This window comes from Oncorhynchus nerka, linkage group LG5 (genome assembly GCF_034236695.1).
Source record: "Oncorhynchus nerka isolate Pitt River linkage group LG5, Oner_Uvic_2.0, whole genome shotgun sequence".
NCBI classification, from domain to species: Eukaryota; Metazoa; Chordata; class Actinopteri; order Salmoniformes; family Salmonidae; genus Oncorhynchus; species Oncorhynchus nerka.
Genome location: NC_088400.1, coordinates 48,542,168 through 48,566,813, shown reverse-complemented (window position 1 = coordinate 48,566,813; position 24,646 = coordinate 48,542,168). Strand labels below are relative to the sequence as shown.

The 24,646-nt window shown below is 40.9% G+C and overlaps 3 protein-coding genes across 5 annotated transcripts; 1 reads left to right on the top strand and 2 right to left on the bottom strand.

The window, feature by feature from the left end:
- Positions 1-3,012: 3,012 nt before the first annotated feature.
- gstp1.2 (glutathione S-transferase pi 1.2) lies at positions 3,013-6,689 on the bottom strand. Its single transcript, XM_029660092.2, has 7 exons — positions 6,578-6,689; positions 5,734-5,769; positions 4,600-4,706; positions 4,181-4,268; positions 3,949-4,052; positions 3,665-3,766; positions 3,013-3,433 (listed from the first exon to the last, which is right to left on the bottom strand). Coding segments are annotated over exons 1-7 (627 nt in total). The 5' UTR covers positions 6,579-6,689; the 3' UTR covers positions 3,013-3,244.
- An 8,365-nt stretch (positions 6,690-15,054) lies between these two features.
- Positions 15,055-16,780, top strand: LOC135571735 (putative nuclease HARBI1). 2 transcript variants are annotated; one of them, XR_010463886.1, is made up of 4 exons: positions 15,055-15,549; positions 15,619-15,733; positions 15,830-15,941; positions 16,036-16,780. XR_010463886.1 is itself a non-coding variant. In XM_065018237.1 (3 exons), the coding sequence occupies exons 1-3, from the start codon at positions 15,481-15,483 to the stop codon at positions 16,398-16,400; spliced, it is 546 nt and encodes a 181-aa protein (XP_064874309.1). In that variant the 5' UTR covers positions 15,055-15,480; the 3' UTR covers positions 16,401-16,780. The 2 variants fall into 2 exon arrangements, 1 of the variants encoding a protein (XP_064874309.1); XM_065018237.1 differs by lacking the exon at positions 15,619-15,733.
- A 4,700-nt stretch (positions 16,781-21,480) lies between these two features.
- Positions 21,481-24,625, bottom strand: LOC115129946 (glutathione S-transferase P-like). Of its 2 annotated transcripts, XM_029660740.2 has the most exons (7): positions 24,514-24,625; positions 24,205-24,237; positions 23,457-23,563; positions 22,757-22,844; positions 22,562-22,665; positions 22,048-22,149; positions 21,481-21,908 (listed from the first exon to the last, which is right to left on the bottom strand). In XM_029660740.2, coding segments are annotated over exons 1-7 (624 nt in total). In that variant the 5' UTR covers positions 24,515-24,625; the 3' UTR covers positions 21,481-21,719. The 2 variants fall into 2 exon arrangements, with proteins under 2 accessions (XP_029516600.1, XP_029516601.1); XM_029660741.2 differs by lacking the exon at positions 24,205-24,237.
- Between the last annotated feature and the right edge of the window lie 21 nt (positions 24,626-24,646).

Below are 24,646 nucleotides of genomic sequence, written 5' to 3'. Positions count from 1 at the left end.
TTCCTGTTTTGTGCAACTCTGTTAATCGTAAAGGAGCAGTGTACTGGAGCACGTATGCTCCGTGTAGGGGCTGATAAAAATGTATATAAAGGAACGTTTTTATAAATTTTGCGTTAATATCCGCAATCTTTCGCCTCATTCTCGAATAAATAGCCTTACGAATTGATGAATATGTGTGCGTTTCGTTAGTATGCACACAGGTTTACCAAAGAGCATATTACATTTGGCACGAACATGTATTTTATTCCATAAACTGGATTAATTGTTTTGGATCTTTTGAGAGATTCAGTACACCGTTTTGAGTTTAAGAATGTATCCCATCACTGATCTATCCATAAATGCCAAAAACCGAGTTAAAGCCAGTTTCAGGTTGGGAAATTCGACGGATATTCGCGCTTTCAAACCTCAATTACTTTCAAACCACTTGAGCCGCAGACTCCAGACTCCAAAGTGTCATGATGTTGGAAAAAAATTGCACAGGTCTTATTTTCACGATTTGGACATTTATTCTCTTTCAAAAGCTAATAAACATGTGGAAATGTGAGCAGCATTTTGGTTTCTTAGTTGAATTAGTTAGGGAGCTTAAACTAAGTAGAAACTTTTTTTACATTCGAATTGCAATAGTTCCTTGGTCATGTGACCTACTGACTTCAAACAAGGTTCAGAATGTACACTCAGAGGGCCTACACATGGAGGAGCTATAGAAAATCTAAAGTTTACAAAATTAATGTAAAATCGTGTGAGATGAAAATGGACAAACTAAAGGTTGTGCAATGTGTAGGCCCACTGAGTGTACATTCTGATCCTTGTTTGAGTCCAGTAGGTCACATGACCAAGGAGCTATTGAAATGAGAAAGTTTTAAAAATTGTTGTAAAAACGTGTGAGATGAATATGGACAAACTAAAGGATTGCACATTGTAGGTGGGGAGGTCTCCTCTATGCTCACTAGACTCGAGGCAGAGACTTAACCCATTGAACCCACAGTGATACGGAATTGCATGGTTCTGGCTCATGCCCTACGAAGTGGAGAGAGGTATCTTGTATGGGGAGGGAGGACTACATCTGATGTGGGTAGCACCAACTACACCTATTGATTTGCTGCAGACCTCAGAAAACGGACGGAAGAAGCCTAGGTACCCACTGGGCAGGGATCACTGAATGTCAACTTCATGAAATTCAAAGGAGCGTACCCATCTGTAGTAATCCTGCTCAGTACGAGAGGAACCGCAGGTTCAGACATTTGGTGTATGTGCTTGGCTGAGGAGCCAATGTTGCGAAGCTACCACCTGTGGAATAGCCCTAAACGCAATGATACCGTAGCGCTGCGGATCTTCGGTTGGCCCGGCATAGCCTGCTTCTTTTGGCAGGTGACTAGAGCCGTTCATGACGGGGTTGGCGTGCAGCCGGATGAGTTGCCACCCCTCTCCTGATGCGCACCGCATGTTTGTGGGGAACCTGGTGCTAATTCACTCGTAGACAAGTGAATGGGTCAAGGTTGAGGGTCAAGGTTTCATACGTAGCAGAGAACCTCACACACTACGATTTATTTTAAAGTCAGCCGTCGATCCAAGCTTTTTTTCGAGGACGGAAGGAGTCTTCCTCCACCACCATCCTTCTGTACTAACCGGTTACCAGGTGCACGCAGATGGGCCAGAGGCCAGACACAGAGTGTGAGAGCCCAGGCAGGCGGATAGAAGGCGTAAGACATTGACATTGGGCTCTGGATAGGTAAGGGACTAGGTGCCCGTGCTCTGGTGGGACTTCGAGTCAGGTTGTGACTCGCTGTGGAAGTCAAAGGGTCACAAGGTGCACGAGGAGGCCTCCCCCAAGGGGGGGGGGCACTCAGTCTGAGCAGGGGCGGCCGGACTGGGGTCAGCACTCAGGCTGTGTAGTAGGCACTCAGGCTGTTGGAGTGGGGACTTAGTCTGAGTGGGGAAAAAGTGGGCAGGTCACCAGGTGCACAGAGTCTGTTTTTGGGTTACCATGTGCACATGGTTCCTGACAGCCGGGATTAGACGTTTTGTAAATCCAGAGAGTAAGCTATACTCTAAGGCGGAGAGGGGTGTTGACTGGGTAGGGAGAATAGGTGCGGAGGCCTGGAGGTTCCAGGGAGTAAGCTATACTCACAGGCCCAGGGAGAGGGCAGGCAGGCGGGCAGAGGTCACTGGGGGCCTGCCTGGAGGTCAGGAAGGCCCCAGGAAGAAGGCCCAAGTGAATGGTGTGTGAGTGACACTATCCTTCCGGGGGGGCAGAGCAGGAAAATTAATGTAAAATGGACAGACGAAAGGTTGTGCAATATGTAGGTCCACTGAGTGAACCTTGTTTGAGGTCAGTAGGTCACATGACCAAGGGGCTATTGAAATTCTAAAGTTTACACAATTTATGTAAAATCGTGTTAGATGAAAATTGACAAACTAAAGGGTGTGCAATATAGAAGGGTAGTCAGTAGGCTTCCTGAACCTTGTTTGTCCAGTAGGTGCTATTGAAATTCTAAACAATGAAAAACATTTAAAATAAAACTAAAATCGCGTGAGATGCAAATGGGTGTGCAATATGTAGGCCCACTGAGTGTACATCATGAACCTTGTTAAAATGTGTGGGTGCTATTGAATTTCAAAAATGTAAATAAATAATAGTGCGAGATGTAAATCTACAAAAAAAAGTATGCAATGTGTCTATGCCATCGGGTTAGCTAGAACCAGTTTAAAGTTTTAAGAGTAATGGTTAAAGAGCCATTGAAATTTGAAAATTTTGATTTGTCACTATGTTGATGGTTCAGAACTGCTGTTGGAAGACAAAGGAAAACTACAGCCGAATATCCAATCTGAATCTGTCTTTACCTCGGTATGCCAAAAGGCAGAGGAGTGCCCCCTACTGACCATCTTCTGTATGTACTGTACCAATTCTTCTTCATGGCTTGTCATTATAATGGCAATTGCCATAATATTCACAGAACTGCAAAGAAGTGATACATGTACTATAGAACCTGTAAATGTCTACTAAATTTCAAGTTTAAGTTCAAAAGTGCTTTTCAAAAAGCCCTTTATTTTTTGAACAGATGAATGACAATTACAATTCATCATGTCAAACAAAAGTCATTAGTATCTAACAATTGTACATAAAGTTAACTACAAGCTTATTGTAGGCTAATGTGTAAGTTGGACACAAAAAAATGGCTATTATCCATGACCATTCAGGTTACAGTATAAGGGGTGGAATTTAGCCTCCTTTGTTCAGCAGAATTCACTGTTTGCCATTGCCGTTAATCGGCAGTTTCTTGTAGGCTTCAGAGTCTAGGAAGGTCTTGATTTTGGGACGGGCAGACATCTTCTCGACAAAACTCTTCAGGGAGGGGAAGGTATCCAGGCAACTGGAGCAGAGCACCAGGTGGTTGAGAAGGACTTCAAACAGACTATAGTCAGCAAAGGAAGGCTACGCAGGATAGGGATCATAGAAATAGAATCTCGCATTATTAACTTCAATGGGGATGCCTGGTCTATTCATTCTAGTTTTGTAACAGACACTACTGTGATTACAAGAGAACCAAACCATTTAGTTAATGCATTTTGGTAAATATATACAACTAATGATTGCAGTATGTACTATATTAGAACTCCATTTATTCAAGAACCCCATTTTTGGGTGCATTGCAGCATCGATTACCTTGTCGCCAACAAGAAAACCAGTCTTGTTTTTGGCCATCACAGCTTCAAACTTGTCAAGGTGGTTAGGAAGGTCTTTGATGTATACGTCTTTACCAGTATCCTATGAAAAGACAAAGTGATTCATCATAATGACACTGAATAAATGTTTACCCATTAAGCTGATTAAATAAAATAAAAAACGTTTGGTCTCTACACTTTGAAACAAATATTTACTGCACAGTACAGGTAAAACGTTTTATGAACTGTACCTTTGGTCCGATTTTCACCTTCATGAATACTTACGTATTCCTGGTAAATCATTTTTACGTATTTAAGACGAAGGTCCTCAACGCCATCACACATCATGTCAATGAGGGCAGCCTCCTTGTCATCTTTTCCATAGGCATCTGTGTGTGTATTCGAGTTAAGCATAAAATGTCAATTATACTTTCACCTATATTTGATAGATTATAAAAGGATAAATAGAGTGAGGAAAACAATGTAAATATATGACATAACGATTGAGATCAATTACCATGATTGCGGCCCAAGTGCCTCAGAATGGCATTTGACTGGTACAGGGCAAATCCTCCATCTTCTAACTTGGGCAACTGACCAAATACCTAAAACCCCAAAATGGAAGTGATATTTATTATAGATTTTAACAACTAATGGGGACATGGGGGTTTACATTTGTTGTAGCTGAATCAAATCTACATTGATGATAACAGAAGATACAGGTAAAATAATGGAACAAGAGATGAATCTCTTTACTTAAATAAGAATCATGGAAAGCGCAGGCAGAGATTGTAGAAACAAACAGTGTACACTAAACTAACCGATCATTCTTCAAAAGCACATCCCAGCTGTTATCACTAGACCATCACTGGCTAAACTGAACAGGTTGACAAATGAAAAAGATGGTAACAAAGGAATGATCCATTCCCCACTCACACAAGTGGCTTTCAGATCTCCCTTCATCCAGTCCGCAAAGTCCACCACGATCTCCTTCCATTCCTGTCCCTGGTCGGCCATCATGATTCTCATAGCGCCACAGCGCCCTGTGGTAAACAAGAGTCTCTGTTAGCACAGGTCAACCAAAACAGATCTCAATCATAAGACACTTTGGCACAGATCTAACAAGTCATACATATGTTTCCAGACTAGATAATTATTTATATATACAACTTTTCATGATTATTCAAGTAAAAAACCTTTTATAGGTTCAAGTCAATGAACCCTTAGTCCCATGACACAATTGTTCACCAGTGCACTCCACATTAATCTGGGTCACATGCTCCTGACAGAAAGCCAGCCCTCCTCATTACTCAAGCACCATGAATAATGTAAACAAATAGGAGTACTTTGGAAACAAAACTGTTTAAGTTTATGAACAGTGATCATGGGGGCCAGCTGAGCCAAACTAATACTCCAAGTATTTCCTGTGATAACAATCAAAAAGGTATGGTTGAGGCTAAACTGCCACTGTGGGTGAAATCCAGGTCATATCTTGTGTGAAAGATCACGCACGGTGATAAGATTGCCTGGGATGACTTCACTTACAGTTTAAAACCAATAGAAACACAATTTTGAGTGTCGATTCAAGCTGCTAGCAGTAGGCTATTGCAGCATTTCCCAAACTCGGTCCTCGGGACCCCTAGGAGTGAACGTTTTGGTTTTTGCCCTAATACTACACAGCTGATTCAAATGACCAAAACTTCAAGATTAGTCGATGATTTGAATCAGCTGTGTAGTGCTAGGGCAAAAACTAAAACACACAATTTGGGAAACCCTGGGCTATTGGGTAATGAATGACAGATAAGGTCTTTGGATATGACACTTAAATGCAAAGTTTATGAATATGCGCAGTAGAATTAGCAAGGCTTTTGTCTTTGACTTCAAGCAATCTTACTCCATCACAATATAACATTTATGTCTGTCAAATTGAAGGAAAGATTTAGTAATAAATGATCAATATGAAAAGCTTATAACAGGGAATGCACTCTCCAATAGTAGGCTATTATTACTTCAAAACAATAGCCAGGCTCTAGCATGTGATGTTGAATAGGATTAACTGACTCAACATACCTCGGACTCCAAAGTAGGTGATTGTGTAGGGACCCACTGTGGAGAGGAGATACAAAAACACAACACACGTCAAGTTATTCAAATAAAAATATTTTAAAATCAATGTAGTTTAATTACTGACTTATTACATGGATTCTGACAAGTCTGCGTCCCGTTGATATTTCAACTAATTACATAGCTGATTTTAGTACATTTAGTAATGTATAGTATCAAGTGCTATTTGCATGTGAAAATGCCATGCAACATTACATATTGCTTGACATAGTTTTGTTGCCAATCAAATCTGTCAGTGTGACCGGTCTGTGGGTCTTTTTAGCATATCGAGTATCCGGGTACTTTCTGGTCTAGTAAAGTTCACCCCACACCACTGTTATGCAAGGAACATAACAGTCTTTGGCCACTGTCTGACAACACATCTCAACCGACTAAAATATAGACATGCTCGAATACGAAATTTTAATCTGCACGTGAAAACATTGCACCTTCAGCTAGCTAGAATATAATGAATTAAAAACGTCAACCATGCATAACTGGGTAGAAGGGCTATCGGTTGTGCCGTTACATAAGAACCCTCCGTTTAAACCAAGAAAATAGCCTAACTTCCAGCTAACTATAGTGCTTTTCGGTCGTATTTTTTCGTTTACCGTCGACGATCAAGTTGCAAAAACGATTAGTCCTAGATCACTAGGCTAGTTCAAAACTATCTTCATTAAATGGCACAGTGAGTGCACGACAGACAGCTGTCTGTGTGCTAGTATGAGGGGTAAAATCCTAATTTAGATTAGCTATTGCACATCGCTTTACAATGTTTAAAAGGCATTACTGTCTATAGCTAGTTACTTACTTTTATGCTGTAAGAGTCGTAGTGGCCCTGACAGTAACTATGGAACCAGTGCTGCCAACTAATTTTGAGGGTAAGTTGCTAGAGGCAGGTTGATTTGTTGCTAAAAGTTGCTAAATCACGTTGTACGTAAAACTACGTCATTACGTAGAATACACAATCACGTTACTCAAATTGACTGGCTCAGCTCCGCAAAAATATGATTTGACATTTGTTCCGGTACAGACTTCCACGCTTTTCTGTAATTCTGGCTGTACGATGTTGATTGATGTTGTGCGTTCTGTTCAAGATCAAACATTCGTGACCAACTATATTCATTGGGTTTGGCTCGTCGATCTCGTAGTACTACTGCTGCAGTCAGCCAACAATGATTTGCATGCCTGTGTACGAGCCGAGCGCCTGCTGTTGACGTAACTCACAATGCACTTTTGCAGCCAGGCACGTGTTGTGACAGTGTGTTACAGAGAAAATCGTTTTTGTGTAATTTAGAGGGTAATACCCTGACTTCACTGCTTGCGTGTGCGAGCGTTGCGAAATAAATGTTAAAATCTATATTATTCAGTTATTGCACACACACTGCTCGCGCCTGCGTTGCCAAGGGCTAACAGGCTGACTACACCACTTGCGTCACTTGCGCAAGTGTTGCAAAATACTAAATTCTAAATTTATGTTATTCAATTATTGCGCACGCCAACGAGCGTCTGCGTTGACCAGGGCTAAACTAGAAGTCAGTTCTATTTCTGATACCGATCGTGCTGGAAGTCCTGCCTTTCCCATCTCCTCAGTGGTTTATAGAAGCAGGGACCCACGTGCCATCTCCTCATTGGTTATACCCACATGGGTGACTGAAAGAAGAAATAGGTCGGTGGCGGTAATGCACGGAATTTATGAAAGTTGCCAATCGCAATATAAAGACAAGAGAAGAAAAAGCCTGGAAGGAGGAGCGATGACTTGAAACGATTTGGTTGACCAGTTTATGTGTGGATTAATTAGTGGAGTAGAGGACCTTGTGCAATTTCAGGTTAAATAACAACTCAATGTTTATATCCCAGGACAAATTAGATAGCAACAGCAAGCTAGCTAAATAGGACAAATTAGCTAGGAAGTTCAAGCTAGCTAGCTAAATTGCCATAAATGTTTAATGCTTTTCGACCTGTCCCCAAATTAATATAATTGGTTCAGAGTTGCTTTGATATTTTAACCTGCGTGTCGTGATCACGTTTGGTGTGGGGGGACAAAACCATTTATGCATGATGGCGCACGCGCGCAGCCGGTTTGAGTTCGGTGTTTGCAGGTGCAGGCGCTAATAAGCCCGTGCTAATGTGATTGCAGGTGGTCCAACTTGTGCTAAATAAACTGCTGCAAGCGGTACCGCACAGTCAAATTAACGCCTACACAGCTGCTAAATATACACACTTTACTTAACATTTTCTTTAATATGCTAATTTTACCAGCCAATTTCCCTAGCTCCTCCTTTCAACCAGATTTAACAGTTTGAAAGAACTTCCTTTTCCACTGCAAGCAGAGTATGAACCTTCACAACTTAATGGTTTTGTCTTTGAAATGTTTTGTTACTGAATCATAAAGTTTATCATCCAGTTTACAGTGGAAGGATCTGTTTCTCATCACTGGCTATAACATTCAGCTAACATTAATCTAGCACCAGAATCATATACTGGCTAGCTAATTTAGCTAACGTTGGTAGCCTTGAAACCCTGCCATATTATATCATATAACGGTAGTTAGCCTCAAACTCTGCCCGGCCACACTGCTAACCGCAGTGAACAGTGCCGTCTTGTGTTTTATTAAAAGCCCTGCTTAAAAAACATGTATACTATAACCGCCATGGAAACACATTGAACTATATTAATACTATCAAGGTAAATTAAATACTAGCAAAATTGTTGCTTGAATGCAGGGCCAGGCATACATAGATTAGACGACGGTGATACTCCAAAAACAGGCTAATGCTATTAATCCTGGTAGTTGTTGATTTTTGGACTATGTTGTCTCTATTTAGCTTTATCTTCGACTAAAGGAAGACAAGCTACCTAAATGTGACTTATCGACTAGTACTGAAGCAGGACATGTCTTTGAGTTACATTTTTAGCCCAAAGCCTTGTATTTAAGCAAAACAACAGCTGAAGGTAGGCAACTTCTTCAGCCGGAGTGGCTGTCATTTTACTGCTAGGGTTCCCATTCCTTCCGCTTTATTTTCACACAATTGTGTCTTGCAAAAGGAAACCATGAAGAGGAGCTTGGAGTGGGCAAGAGGGAGGCTGATAAAACAGCAGAGAAGACCTGATTCATCAAGTATCAATTCATTCTGGTGATTCTCACCTGGTTGGCATGCACAACACTGCAAGGTATGCAACATTAAGTCCAATCAAATATCCAATGTTATTAAAACATGTATCCCAATCTACGGTCAAGCAATGTTTAATGTCAGTTGTGTGTTCATGTTACGAACTGCAAACAATCTATAGTTCTTGGAGTCAATGAATCAATTGAAAGTGACTACAATTAGAAATGATTTTAAAACCACTGTGCCAGTAAAGATTACCAAAAAAAGGAATCTGCTATTATGATTCTGTTTGAATTTTTTCAGACACTTCAATCAGAATCTCTTAATGTTTGACGTCAGGCAAAACCTCTTCAGCCACCGTAGGATAGAGAGCCGCTGGTTGGCATTTTTGACTGCAGTGTCTGTGTCGGTGTACCAAGAAAAATTCACTGGACCAATTCCAGTTTGCCTGTTGTCCCAACAAATTTGTCAATTATGCATTTTACATACGTCAGATTGCGTTTTCTTTGATAGCTCCACTTTCAACACCATCCTGACCCACAAACTGGTTAGCAGACTCAGGCCTCTGTGTGAAAACCCTGTAATAACAAATTAGATTTTTTACATTATCACAAGAATGTGTATCCCCAGAATGGACCCAACACCTAAACATGCTGACGACACTACCATTGTACACCTTATCACCAGTGATCATGAGCACATGGAGGAGCTGTGGGACCTGACATAATGGTGATAGGACAACAGCCTCACCGTAAGCAAAACAAAGTAGATGGTGAGACTTAATGACCATTCATTCTCCACTACCCTCATCAACTTGCTGCACCACAACCTATGTGAAAATTACAGTGTCTGTTTTTATTGCCATAACACATGTAAATGAAATGTTGTCCATATTTACTGTAAGATTTATTTATGGTAACATTGCACATATTGTAACATTATAGTCCTTTTTCATACATGACTTAACTGCTTTGCATAATGCTCAGTTTACCGACTAAGAAATCATACATGAATTAAAATAATAAAGCTGCATTATGTATTACTGTGTCCAACTGATTCTGATTGGTGGTAATTTTTTAAAACTTTCACCACACAACTTCTTTTGCTGATGGTCAATCCTGTTGGAAACTTTAATATCAATCCTTTTGGGACACATAACCCATTAACATTGGCTGCAGTATTCTGAACTTTACTAGAAAGTCATACAATAAACATTTAGATAATTCCCCTTAAATTAATTCAATTTTTATTTGTCACATGCGCTAAATACAACAGATGTAGACCTTACAGTGAAATGCTTACGTACACGCCCTTAACCAACAATTCAGTTAAGAAAAATACCTTAAATAAATAAAAGTATAATTAAATAACAAGTAATTAAAGAGCAGCAGTAAAATAACAATAGTGAGGCTATATACAGGGCATACCTGTACAAAGTCAATGTGCGGTGGCACCGGTTAGTCGAGGTAATATGTGCATGTAGGTAGAGATATTAAAGTGACTAGGCATAGAGAGTAGCAGCAGCGTGAAAGAGGAGGGGGGTTGCAATGCAAATAGTCTGGGTAGCCATTTGATTAAATGTTTAGTAGTTTTATGGCTTGGGGGTAGAAGCTTGTTTGTGTAAGAACTGTATCTGTGGCTCTGCTGGGAATCACAGCCCAGGAATGGCTGAAGCCCCCGAAGTGAAAATGGTAACCTTCTCCAGCGTTAAAGGGTATGCGTTCCCCTCTGAAAAAAGAAGGGGAGGGGTCCATAAGTAACACTTATTGGAGAACACGATACTCTAAGTGAAAGTAGTTTGGTATTTAATTGATCTATTACGTGAAAGAATAAGGTTATAACATGGTGTCCCACAGTTGTGAGAGTGATTAGGTGATATATTTTACTGATGTGGGCCGTGTTACTTCAATGATCATGGTTTTGCACCTAACCTTCCACCTCCAGCAGCCAGTCCCTCCAGAAACATACGACTCTGCTCTCTATTGCTCTTTGATTGGTACCAGGTGGGGCGAGCTCTGCTTTGAAGAGAGAAGCTAAGTCGTTGGCCAAAAGAGGCTTCTCAGCGTAGATGAAAACCTCTCTGAAGAGGCTTGAGGGTCTATTAATGTAAGGCAGGAGACCTAGACACTCCAGACACTTTTAAATCATAAAGCAAAAAAAGTCACAATGAATTTGCCCTGAAGATTTTAACTCAACCTTTGAGATTCCTCATCCCGTAGCCTGCTTTCTAAGTAGAACTTTGTGGCTGACTCCCCAGGGCATCCCTCTCCTCCAATGTACGAATGTATCGCACTGAACCCAACATGACCAGTTGTTTGGTGGTCTCTATGACCGCTTCCTGTGCCTCGTCAACAGTTTGTGCTAACTGGATCTTAGATAGTTCAATAAGTGTTTTGGGACAAATTAGCAGAACAATAAACTGATTATCACTACCCTTAAAAAATATTGACTGCCAACAAAAGGAAACCAAATCTGTGGTTGTAAATGTAAATCCATGTGGAAAAGTATTCATGAACAACTACAACACTAATATTTTTTCAAACTTAGTGCAAATTAACAGTCACAGAATATCCATGACAGTCTAAAGTTACTTACCTTCTCCAACCTCTGAGTCATATTCCGCAATTCTTTCAGTTTTGGCACAGGAGGTTGTAGGCGACACACTTGCCTGTATAGCCTCTCTGAAAAAATGTGTGGCTCTACACCCCCAAGTACCAGACAGACCGCAATCATGCAGCCTCCTGCTTGTATACACCATCATAGAGTGCTGTCACACGGAAGACAAACAGTAAATGAAGGACACATTTCATAACATTTTTTGCCAATCAGGTCCCTCAAATATGGCAGAGGAATGGATGGCACTCATTAGCAGCCCAAGACATTCTCTTGAGGGATCAGCCTCATCAGCTGCCCCTTCTCCGTCAGCATCCCTAAAAACCATGTCTATTTTTGCCGGATTAAAGCAGGATCTCTTAAGCCACAATCATCAACCTTGTCCCTCATCACGTTAGTTTGGTTGACATCAGGGGAAAAAGTGAGTCAACCTTGCTGCTCATTAACTTCAGCAGTACCTTCCTTTTAATGGGGTTATGGCTCCCTCTAATGTTGCATTTACATACACACAGTCTGTTACCTGCCATTGCACTTTGACCAACCGATATCCAGACTGAATCCTACTGTAAAGATGGGGTGGTACCTTTTCCCATGTGTTGAACTCTCCTCAATCTCCCCGAGCATAAACAAACGATATGAACCCTGAACTATACTAAACCCGAAAAGGAAACATGTAAAGATCCAAAAGGGGATTTTCCCACTAGCTAATGCCGGTGCTGTACTGCACCGCTGTAACTCTGCGTTGTGTGTGGTAGTTTTAATCAAGCAGAACTCACTCTCTGCATCCTGCATCCAAAATAAAATAAAACATTTGTAGAGCCACATATGTTCTGAGAAACATAGACTCTTTCTCTCATAGTGCATCAAAATTATTTTCGAATACATTTTTTTTACAGCCTCTCCTTATTATGCATCAACACATAACATATATTTTACATAGATAAAAACCACATGCTTGCATCCAAAATAAAATACAACTTTTGTAGAGCTCATATGTTCTGAGAATCGTCGCCTCTTTCTATAACAGATGCACAATACAAGGGACTGGGATCATTCGAGGAGCTAGCCATCGTTCACACATACAATAGCCTGATATCAACATTCTGAATTCAACATGTGGTTATATCATCCTAAAAAGTACAATTACAAGTGCATCTTAACAATACCATCCACGTATGAGTAACCTCTAAATATACAACATTATTCATGAACAAAACACTTGTGTGTATGACTTTGTGCTTAAAATAATCAAACTTTTCTGAAGACGACAGAAAAAGCCTGCCTACCTCTCATAGTGCATCAAAATGATTTGAGCACGAGCACGCAGGGCAAAACGTAAGTACACACTCCCCTACTCCCAGGATGCAGACATGCATAATAACAAATCAACATGCGATATTAATATATGAACCTGGTGAAACTCACACAGTACTTTAACAACTTTTACACAAACATGCAGGGAATTTGAACTCTCCAATGTAGACTCTTAAGTCCGCATAGCCACTCTATAGCCTCATCCTTTATATATATGGAAATGAAAATCAATACAAGAAGATTGAGGCTCTTCCACCTAAAACCAAGGCTGGGGCCTGTTGCACAAAAGTAGAATTAAGACATCCGGGATAAATGACTCAGCTGAGCTCAATGAAGCCAAAACATGTGCGTCCAGGCTTAATTGGTTGCACAAAGACCAAGCCAGGATGAGCAGACACGGATTCATTAAGCCAGGTGAAACCAATCCTGGATAGGTGCGCGCTCACGGCTCACTCAAATAGACCCCGCCACAGATCACAGATTAACTGATTTACCATGGCAACTAGAGCCGCGTACTTTTCCCCGTCGGAAGCACAAATCCTCATGGAGGCATACGAGGAGGTAAAAGATATAATTAAGAAGAAAGGCAACACCGCCACAGTGATAAAGCAAAGAGAAAAAGCGTGGCAAAGTATTGCAGACCGCCTGAATGCGTAAGTAGTGCACAATTACACACTCACCGCTCCGCTGAAACATCACAATTACAATTCAAATATTTAATTCACATCTCCAAAAATGCAGTTGTACTGTAATTATGAAACGGTTAAATTTTTTAATTGAAATGCACTGCAGATATGAGTGAAATTGTGTAAAGTAACTCCATCACACTGTATAAAGCTATGATACATTTTTTGATATTTTTACTGAAAACAAGACAAAAATACCAAGTAATTTTTTGCAGTGTGACTCCATTAAATGTGTGTGTGTGTGTGTGTGTGTGTGTGTGTGTGTAGATTAAACATGAACGGGCCAAAACGGACATGGCAGCAGGTCAAAATCAAATACAAGAACATTCTGCAGAATGGTATGGTCCCTGACTAATATTTAACAAAGCACAAGCATATATTGTACCCAGAAGGTGCCTGCTCACACATTGTCTGTACTGTTTTAGCAGTGAAAAAGAATACCCACAGACAAGGCACGGGTGGTGGGTCACCAAAGGCTGACCTTACCCCAGCAGAGGACATGGCCTTGGAGCTAAATAAAGGCAGGCCCGTCTTAGAGGGGATCCCTGGGGGGAAAGAGACGAGCATAGGTTCCTCCCAAGATGCCACCCGCTTCATTCAAGGTATGTCCTTCCATCTCTACATGGGATACAACCACATTCATATTGAATCAATTTGGACTGTCTGACTTTGGTTGACCTATTGCCTTGCAGTGCCTGGCAGCACTGTGTTCCTGTTAGAGCCACCAGCACAAGCACCAGACGATGCTGATCCAGTGAGTACTCCATCAAAGGCATACTGTAGGCCTGGCATGTCTTGTCTACTAGCTTCAATATGAATCCGATTAAATGTGATAGGGTGAAGGCCCCAGTGCAGCAGCAACAGCACATGATGGAGACGATGATGAGGAGGAGACCATCTCTCTGGATTCCAGAAGGCATGAGGTATCATGTTAAGACTGTGAAAGTACTATTTACTCTACAATGGTGAGGAGTCCTCATCAAAATCAAAAAATCTAATTTCTTTTACAGGACCCAGATGCTATACAGTGGGAAAACCAGCCTGGCAACATAGTGCGTATTAATAAAAGGACACCACATCCTGCCAAATTCCAGCTGCGCTAATTGTATTGTGTTCACAGAGCTCACAAGCTATCAGAAAGTTGTATGGCAACCACCTCCGGCGCCAAATAGAACTGGCAGACATAGACATTCAGTACAAGAAGAAAAAGATGGAAAATCTTGCACTGGAGTCCGAAATAAAAAAGAGGACAATTAGGAAACTGGACCTTGAAATAAAAAAACTTGAGAGGGAGGTGAGATATGCCTTCAATGTACACTGTATGCTAACTGTAACACAAATGTATTAATCATTATTTTTCTTTCCTCCCCAGCTCCAAGAAGATGACACAGCTCAAAATAAAAATTAGGTATATTCTCTTAAAGTCAAGTGAGCCATGACATATGAGCTCTTATTGTGAGCACACAGGACGGTGGCATCTTTCTAAGGTTTTTTTATTTTCCCAGCAATCAGTACAACCAAGTCATCGTTATAAGGCATCGCCCTCTTTTGCCCACCCCCAGCACCAGGTGTGGCCACTAGCCTATATGAAGGCCCAAAATTGTGTGTTCCTTTCTGCTCTGACAATGGCATGCCCATTCGTGCGAGATGTGGTGGATGAAGAAGCACTTGTGCTGAGGAGAGCCTTCAGGCGAGAAAGGGTCTTCAGGGACCGGTTGGACCCACTGGCCTTCCCTGATGACCATCTATATGAAAGATACAGGTTTTCTGCAGATGGCATCAGGTATCTATGCAGACTACTGGGTCCCAGGATTAAGCACCGCACTGCACGGAGCCATGCACTGAGTGTGGAGCAAATGGTTTGTGTGGCCTTGCGCTTTTTGCTAGTGGAGCCTTCCTGTACTCAGTGGGGGATGCAGAACAGCTGAACAAGGCCACAATTTGCCGCACAATAAGGAGTGTGTGTCTGGCTATCAAAGCATTAGCAGATGTCTTCATCTCCTTCCCTGGCCACAGAAGACTCTGTGACATCAAAGAGGAGTTCTATAGGATTGCAGGTAAGAGGATCTACAAATTACAGGACAACTGTTAACACATAGTAGGATACTCATTACTTTGTGTGACAGGTTTCCCCAATGTCATTGGTGCAGTGGACTGCACACACATAAGGATAAAAGCCCCTCAGGTGCCCATGAGGCCGATTTTGTGAATAGGAAATCCTTTCACAGCATTAATGTTCAGGTGAACATAACTTTTTGATATTGTCCATTGACGAACACTCTGCATTGCCAGTGATGTGCATTGATTGGTGTAATATTCCTCATCTTATGATTTCAGATGGTCTGCAATGCTGACTGTGTGATCAGCAATGTTGTGGCAAAATGGCCTGGCTCAGTCCATGACTCCAGAATCTTTCGGGCCTCTGAAATCTATCAGTGCCTATCACAAGGTAAGCCACACAACCCCTATTTATAACCATCATGGCTGTGTCAAGAATATCACTGTGTTTATGAGGTAGTAATGATGAGATTTTGTGTTGACAGGTGAATTCTCTGGTGTGTTGCTGGGAGACAGGGGGTATGGCTGCCAGCCTTTTCTCCTGACACCTTTCACAGACCCCCAGGAAGCACAGCAGGCCTATGCCCATGCCAGGACCAGGGCCAGAGTTGAAATTACCTTTGGCCTCCTGAAGGCACGCTTTCACTGCCTTCACAAATTAAGGGTCAGCCCTGTTAGGGCATGTGATATTACTGTGGCTTGTGCTGTCCTCCACAATGTGGCCTGCCTGAGGAAGGAGAGTGCCCCCAGAGTGCCACCAGCCATGGACTGGGACAATCCGGCAATCTTCCCTGATGACGACAGTGGTCGGCTGCTGAGGGACCAATATGTGTTGAATTATTTTAGTTAGTATGTGTGCTTTCAATTTTGGTTAAATATGTCCTGCGGTAGCAGAGGAATTTGGGTTTTTTTGGGTTCGTTTTTGACGAATTTGGCCTCTTATGATGTTTGTGCGGTATACTGTGTGTAATACAAGGCTGCAGGGAGGCTACTGCATCCATTCATTTGTCTGTTCAGTTGATGTGTATGGATTTGTCCTGCATTTATTTTAGTGTGCAGACATGCAGGGTGTGTTATATACAGACCTTTGAATGTGTATGTATCATTTTGTATAATATGCTTGGATTCTGTGCTTTCCATCTTGTAGAGTCACTGTGACTTCAGTTTCGAAAGGAGCTGATGGTTTACCTGCTTTGTTTTGTCCTTATTCAATAAAGGAACCTAATGTTACACATTGTGTTTTTATATTCATATGGAATGTGTATTTGTTTATATGACAGAGTACTAGGGCCACACTGAAGAAAAAGGATAAAGTCATACATTTATGAGGCTGGTTCTTTCTGCAGAAAAGCTACATATTGTTTTTACAGTTTTGATACTTATGACAATGTGATACTTAATATTCTGGCACATCAGCATGTCTTTGTTTATGAAACCATACTGAAGTACAATTTCACGAAATGCCCCACATCTGTCATTTTAACAACTGTCCTCCTTTAAAACAACTGGTTACAATATTATGACTTGTGTTTTTTTCCCCTCTGTGGCCCTAATATTCTATCATTTTATATATAGCCTTATAGTCTATGGGAAACTAAATTATCTAATGATAGCAACATCATCTAAAAATCATTTTTTATCCAAAATCATTTAAATTAATGATCACAAACGTTTAAATAAACAGTGGGTCTAGTTATATGTGATAACAATGTATAGTGAGCAGTGAAATAACTATTGGTTTCCATTTGTGGTGACTGCTGACTGACATTAGGGATGAGATTAAATAGATCCTGGAATTTAGCCTGGTCTGGAGCAGGCTAGCTCCACAGAATAAATCTCCATGGTAATTTATACCATAACATATCCTCCTGCCCCCTATCCATCTTTAGTGCAACCGGATTACGGATCAATTGAGCCAGGATCACCAAGATATCCTGGCTTAATCCCTTATCCTAGTTTTGTGCAACAGGCCCCTGGGCACCAATATAGACTCACACATATCTCAGTCTGAGCTATAGTGGCAGTTGCTTTAGCAAGAAAATAATAAAGATACGAATATTACTGAACAGGAGCACTTGAGAACTCACATCACTGCTTCATGATCAGATTCAAATGTAAAAGTTATCCAATGCTGTGGAGGTGCAGTTTAAAGTTATTTACCCGAGAGAGTCAATAAATGCAGCAGCCTCTTCAGGTGTGTAGAGTTTTTTAGGCGATCCATTGACCATAATCTTAGTCATAGTCAATGTGCTCCGCCATTTTGCGCACCTGTTTCTCAAGTGCCTTTATCTTAGTGTCCATTGATGTAGTTTGAAGTTTCCACAGTAGCAATTATTCCTTCTGCCTCATCTACACGCTTGACAACCATCTGTAGTTCTTCTGAATGGCCTGCTATTGCTTCCAAGACCATTCCTATCTTAACATCGATCACTTTAGTAATGTTATCCGCCATTCTTTGAATTACCAGGTCCATTGTGCCTGGATCCGCAATGGTGTTAGCTTCTCTAATGTTGGTTGAGTTCTTAGTAGTGCTGCTGGGCATGCTGTCAGACATTTTGGAGAAATAGGGGTCAATACTCATTGTAGGATAGCCTATTTAGCAAATTCTACCACTTTTCAAGCTAGAAAATCTATATAAAAAAGAGAAATTAACAAATGCCATGGGAGTTCGCTGGAACACAGTGTTCTCTCTACGGCGCCATTTTGTCCCTCCCGAATCAACCTTGTTAACGTGGACTGAAGGGCATCAAGTCCAGGATTATTGGAGAGCAGAAGCCAAGTGCAGCCATTTAGGGTTTGTTTGCAATGGATAAGGAAGTTCTTTCTCACAATATGGTGTTGATGCTTTAAACTGACTGTACACCGATTAATGACATCTGTTTGAAAGGAGGAGCTAGGGAAATTGGTTAGTAAAATTAGCATGTTAAAGAACACGTTAAGTGTAGGTGTAGGTGTACATTTAGCAGCTGTAGGCGTTAATTTGACTGTGCAGGACCGCTTGCAGCAGTTTATTTAGAACATTGGACCACCTGCAAGCACATTTGCACCTGCATATTTGACGGTGTAGGCATTAACTTAGCGCGTGAAGACGTTAATTTAACGAGTGAACGCGTTAACTTTGCGCCCGCACCTGCGTAGTATTAAAAAGATTGCGTTTTAACCACTTGGTTTATGACCCAAACGGCGTTCCATAGCTTTCTGCAAAGTCATACTGATTTACCATCACTGAAGTTACGCTGTTGCCTTGAATGAGTTGCAAAGCTTCTTTGTTTCCAACAATATGCTGTAGTCTTGCAATATCAGTCATGCAAATCCCAAGAAAGTCTAAGGCGTGACCTTCAAGTCTATAGTCACGTTCTCATCATCTGCAAGTCAATTACTTATTTACAGTGGTGGAAAAAGTACCGAATTGTTACTCTCGAAAATCACTAAATTAAAACTGAATTCACCCACTAAAATACTACTTGAGTAAAAGTCTGAAAGTATTTTGTTTTAAATGTACCTAAATATCAAAAGTAAATGTAAATGTTAAAATATACTTAAGTATCAAAAGTAAAATTATAGATAATTTCAAATTACTTATATTAAGATTTTTCTTTTTAAATATACGGATAGCCAGGGGCACATGCCAGATCAGAGGCAGTAGGGATGACCAGGGTTGAGGATTATTTCTGTCTGTCATAAACCCCTTTTGTGGGGAAAAACTCATTCTGATTGGCTGGGCCTAGCTTCCAAGTGGGTGGGCCTGTGCCCTCCAAGGCCCCCTCATGGCTGTGCATTTGCCCAGTCATGTGAAATCCATAGGTTAGGGCCTAATGAATTTATTTCAATTGACTGATTTCCTTATATGAACTGTAACTCAGTAAAATCTTTGAAATTATTGCATGTTCCGTTAATATTTTTGTTCAGTGTACTTAACTGAAATATTAACCTAGGTCTATTCTTTGGAAAAATATAGGCTTAATGACTTGAGGCAAGATGTGTGCTTTTTATGTATGTCTCTGGAAGGTTCTTGGTGTAAATATGGGGTAACGCAAATGTGAGTACTATACATCTACAGACAACTATTATGGACATTTCTATGACTTGGCAAAATCTCATGATCTGCATAAAGATTTCTGTGGCCAGCCAGTGCATACCAGAAAATCTGTTTATCATTCTGAGTCACCCTGTCTACACTCTTAGAAAAAAGGGTTCCAAAAGGATTCTTCCGCTGTCGCCATAGGAGAATCCTTTTTGTTTCCAGGTAAAACCCGATTTTGTTTCCAGGTAGAACCATTTCAGGTTCCATGTAGAACACTCTGTGGAAAGGGTTCTACCTGAAACGAAAAAGTTATACCTGAAACAAACAAGGATTTTATAAAAGGTTCTCCTATGGGGACAGCCTAAGAACCCATTAAACCATTTTTTCTAAGAGTGTACTGTAGATGTATCTTCAAGCATATCTCCTCATGTGAGCATTTAAAAATGCCTTCTCTAAGGTGTGGTCCATGAACATGCTACAGTTTAACTGTCCATGAATTCCATGCATGCCTGAAATTAGGCCAAACCACAGTAAATTGGGAAATTGAGAGCAAACAAATGTAGAGCTGAAAAAAGTTGACATTTCCTAAGCCCAATGAGTCTCTTTCAATTATACTGCACAAAAACATAAACGCAACATCCAACAATTTCAATTATTTTTCTGAGTTACAGTAAATTTAAGGAAAACAGTCAATTGAAATAAATTAATTAGGCCCTAATCTATGGATTTGACATGACTAAGCAGGGGCAAAGCAATGGGTGGGCCTGGGAAGGCAATAGCCCACCCACTTGGGAGCCAGGCCCACCCACTGGGGAGCCAGGCCCACCCACTGGGGAGCCAGGCCCAGTGAATCAGAATGAGTTTTTCCACCACAAAAGGGCTTTATTACAGACAGAAATACTCCTCAGTTTCATCAGCTGTCCGGGTGGCTGGTCTCAGACAATCCTGCAGGTGAAAAAGCTGGATGTGGAGGCCCTGGGCTGGCGTGGTTACACATTGTATGCGGTTGTGAGGCCAGTTGGATGTACTGCCAAGTCCTATAAAATGACATTGAAGGTGGTTTATGGTAGAGAAATTAACATTGCATTCTCTGTTAATAGCTCTGTTGGACATTCCTGCAGTCAGCATGCCAATGCCACGCTCCCTCAAAACGTAAGAAATCTGTGGGATTGTGTTGTGTGACAAAACAGCACATTTTATAGTGGCCTCTTATTGTCCCCAGCACAAGGTGCACGTGTGTAATGACCATGCTGTTTAATCAGCTTCTTGATATGCCACACCTGTCAGGTGGATGGATTATCTTGGCAAAGGAGAAATGCTCACTAACAGGGATGTAAACAAATGTTTGCACAACATTTGATGGATATAAGCTTTTTTTGTGTATGGAACATCTCTGTTGATCTTTTATTTCAGCTCATGAAACATGGGACCAACACTTTACATGTTGCGTTTGTATTTTTGTACAGTATAAATGCTCACTATATATGACTGCAAATACCAAACCTGATCCTCCTTCCCTATATATTGTCTCCTCACACTCTTTCTTAACTTGACACCTGACAACAACCATGACTTGCACATTTGGCTCTTCACTGTAGGTAAGTTGAGCTGCTGTTTGTAATAGAATACTTGAGACAATGTTTTAGTCAATTGTTTCTACAAGTGTCAATAGGATCCACTACCACTTATTCTAAAAGGAAAATATTACATTTAAAATATTTAAGCAATGAAGCCCAGGAGGGCATGGTATATTGGATATATTGTCACGGCTGGGAGAAGGTGGCTGGAAAACGACCTAGTCATTACAATATATCTGATAGACCACAGCCTCAAGGGTATTATTGCTTTTATATAAAATGTATCTGCCAATATTTTCGACACACAAAACAATAGCGAAAATTCTATGTATATGCAAATGTCCTTTATTAAACAATAACACAATTTTTAACACTCCTCGCCACAAGTGGGTAGAACTGGTAACAGGCACAAACAGACAGAAACCTACTCCACCAAGACACACAGTACTCAATATACAGCCAAATTACAATTCAAGGTGATCCATTCTGGTTGAATGTAAACATATTGTGGCATATTAGATATGATATAATATTGAGGTACGATAAGAGGACTAAGGCCACATGGACTTTAGGTTCTCTTCCCAGGAATGATGGGTCTGTTCTTGAAGTCGTCGCTATGAAGGTAAGCATGCAGGTTGGGTCGGGCACACAGCCTCTTCAGGTAGCTCTGGAGGGAGGGGAAGGCATGCAGGCAGGGGGGGCTGAGGACTTGGTGATGGATCAGCAGGATCACCAGGGCGTAGTCAGCTAAGGAGATCTGCCAGAGAGAGGAAGAGAGAATGAGTACATGAGAAGTCCAGGTCCAAAATCACCCCTAACCCCTTACCCCTACCCCCATGTACAGTATATGCCAGTTGACGTCTTTGATGATAATTAGAAAACATAAGTGAATGTACCTTGTCGCCAACCAGAAAGCTTTCTTTATCGCCGGACAGGGTTTTCTCGAAGGGCTTGAGATCTGTTGGCAGTGCCTTAAGGTACCCCTCTTTACCGGAGTCCTGGGGAACCAAATATCATTCTTAATCATTTTGGGGCTCAATCTAATCAAATTTGCATTGCAGTTACAGTAGGTAAGTGGCAATTCTTCCTACAGTCAATACTATACTATGATATACATATACTATATTCATTTGATCACTGTTGTCGCAGAGACATTTCCTGCTCTGCAGGAAATTATAAGTACCCTAGTAGTACCATAAACAGTTATCTTTCTCTCACTAGATCTCTCACGTAAACAAAACACATTTCTGTAAAAGCCCTTTTGAGAATAATCAAATCCTCCTGCTGCAGGATTATTTTACTACTGTGACAAAACTGGTCAAATTAAGATCCAGCAACAGATCTGTATTATGAGGGAGACGATGGGTTTAGATCAAATTGGTTACATTTACCATACATTTGAACACTTACATCTTTCTCGAACATCAGTTTTATGTATTTGTTTAGGAGATCCTGAATGGCTTCATCCATCATGTCAATGAGAGCAGCCTCCCTCTGGTCTTTGCCATAGAGTCCTGGAGCAGAGGATTGATCAAGACATATTGGGTGAGTCAATATTAATTTCAATATGTTGCAAGCAGGATTGCCTGTTTGTTCTCCATTTACCAAGTTTCCGTGCGAGATGTCTCCTTATGGCATTGGTCTGGTACAAAGTGAGGTCACCGTCTTCAAATATAGGGAGCTGACCAAACAACTGTGTACAAAAAGCAAAGGAAAAATGATCAACAATTCACTTCTAATCCTCTGTCAAAAATCATAATTGTGATTTGTCATGTCCTGAATCACTTAGCATCTCAACGTCATGATTCAAATTCATGATTCTGAGATGAATACCTCCTATAAATACCCTCTTCATAATGCATTATAAGTGCATGAACAACACCTTGTGAGCTTTTTTATAAAGACAGTATTTGTGGTAGGTATGTTTTCTATTGATATGTTTATCAAGTTCTGTTTGGCTGATCTTGCATCCAACCTCCCCCTGTAAGGCTTGTTAGGGGCTCTCTCCTTCTCTGTAAGGCCCACATGGGTAATGTTGCTTAGAAGCCCGGGTTGCCAGTGTCATGTTTGCTCAGTTGCTATCTAAACGGACCTTTTTAGGAGAACATTGTCGACGGTGTATCAGTAAACATTCAGCCAAGGATACACATTTATTCACTTTTTGAAATAACTTTTTCCCCCCCGAAGGTTACTCCCTCCCCACCAACCCCTGAATTTTATGAAGACATTTTTGTCTGCATGTAAAAGTGATGTGAAATGCAGTAACATAACTTGACTATGGTACACTGGTTACCGGGTTACTCACACAGCTGGCTTTGAGAGTGCTCTCCTTCCACATCTCCATGGTGATGACCTTCTCATCAAACTCTGCCCCTTGGTCTTTGAGCATCACTCGGATGACCTCAGCACGACCTGTTAAAGCACAGACCATGGAGATCCTATTCAAATACATTGTAATTCTAATTCTTAATTATACGGGGCAGGGGAAAAATAGGCCTTTTCACACTGCATTGTTCTTAGCCCCGGACTAAGGAGGCTCTTAGCCCTGAGCTAAGGCGCGTGCCTAATCTCTACCAAATGAAACCCTAGTACGGCCTGACAAAATGTCTGGTTCTTACAACAAGGTTATAAAGAGAGTTAACGGGCAAAATGCAATTTACTGTTTAATAAGCAAACTCTATATCCATAATTGTTTCTGTGTTTAGAAGAAGAGGTTAAAAGGTCCAATGTAGCCATTTTTTTTATCTCAATATCAAATCATTTCTGGGTAACAATTAAGTACCTTACCGTGATTGTTTTCAATTAAAATGATACAATTATCTATATCGAAAAACACAGGTAAATCACGTTCTTAACTGCATTGGGTCTTTAAAAAGTCTACTTCAATAGCCAAGTTTTGCATGAAAATTCCATAAGGTGTTGGCAAGAGAGCAGAAACAGACTGACAACCAGGGTAAATGTTGGCTACAGTATTTTGCACTTCAATAGCTGTCCATTCTTAAAACTGAAAAGTTCAACATTGATGGAACATTGATCAGGTCAACATACAGTACCTCGGACTGGAAAATATGTGAGTGTGAGAGACACTAAAGAGAAAACCAAAAAAAACGGTAATTATTAGTAAGAAAGACAGAAAATTAAAGGCTCTGCACACTAGTTACCTCTCTGAAGTGTGCAGTACAAAGTCAATGTTCTTTATTGTCAGTTTCCTACTTCAGAATATCCAGCAGCACTTGCATAAATATATTGAATGTGCATGTTTTCTACCCTTTTTATACAAATCAACCATAACCTATAACTAAACAGGCAAGAAGAGTAGATTAAAAGTGTTATGTTATTAAAAATGCTATGCATTCACTTACTCTCTGCTATCAGCGGTGGTTTGTAGAGCCAAGTAGTGTGTTAACGCAAAATGCAATACCTGCTCTCCTCTTTGTATTGGCCTTATATACACCTTTGTTGGTTTTGCAATATGACTTGCACATTCACGTTTGG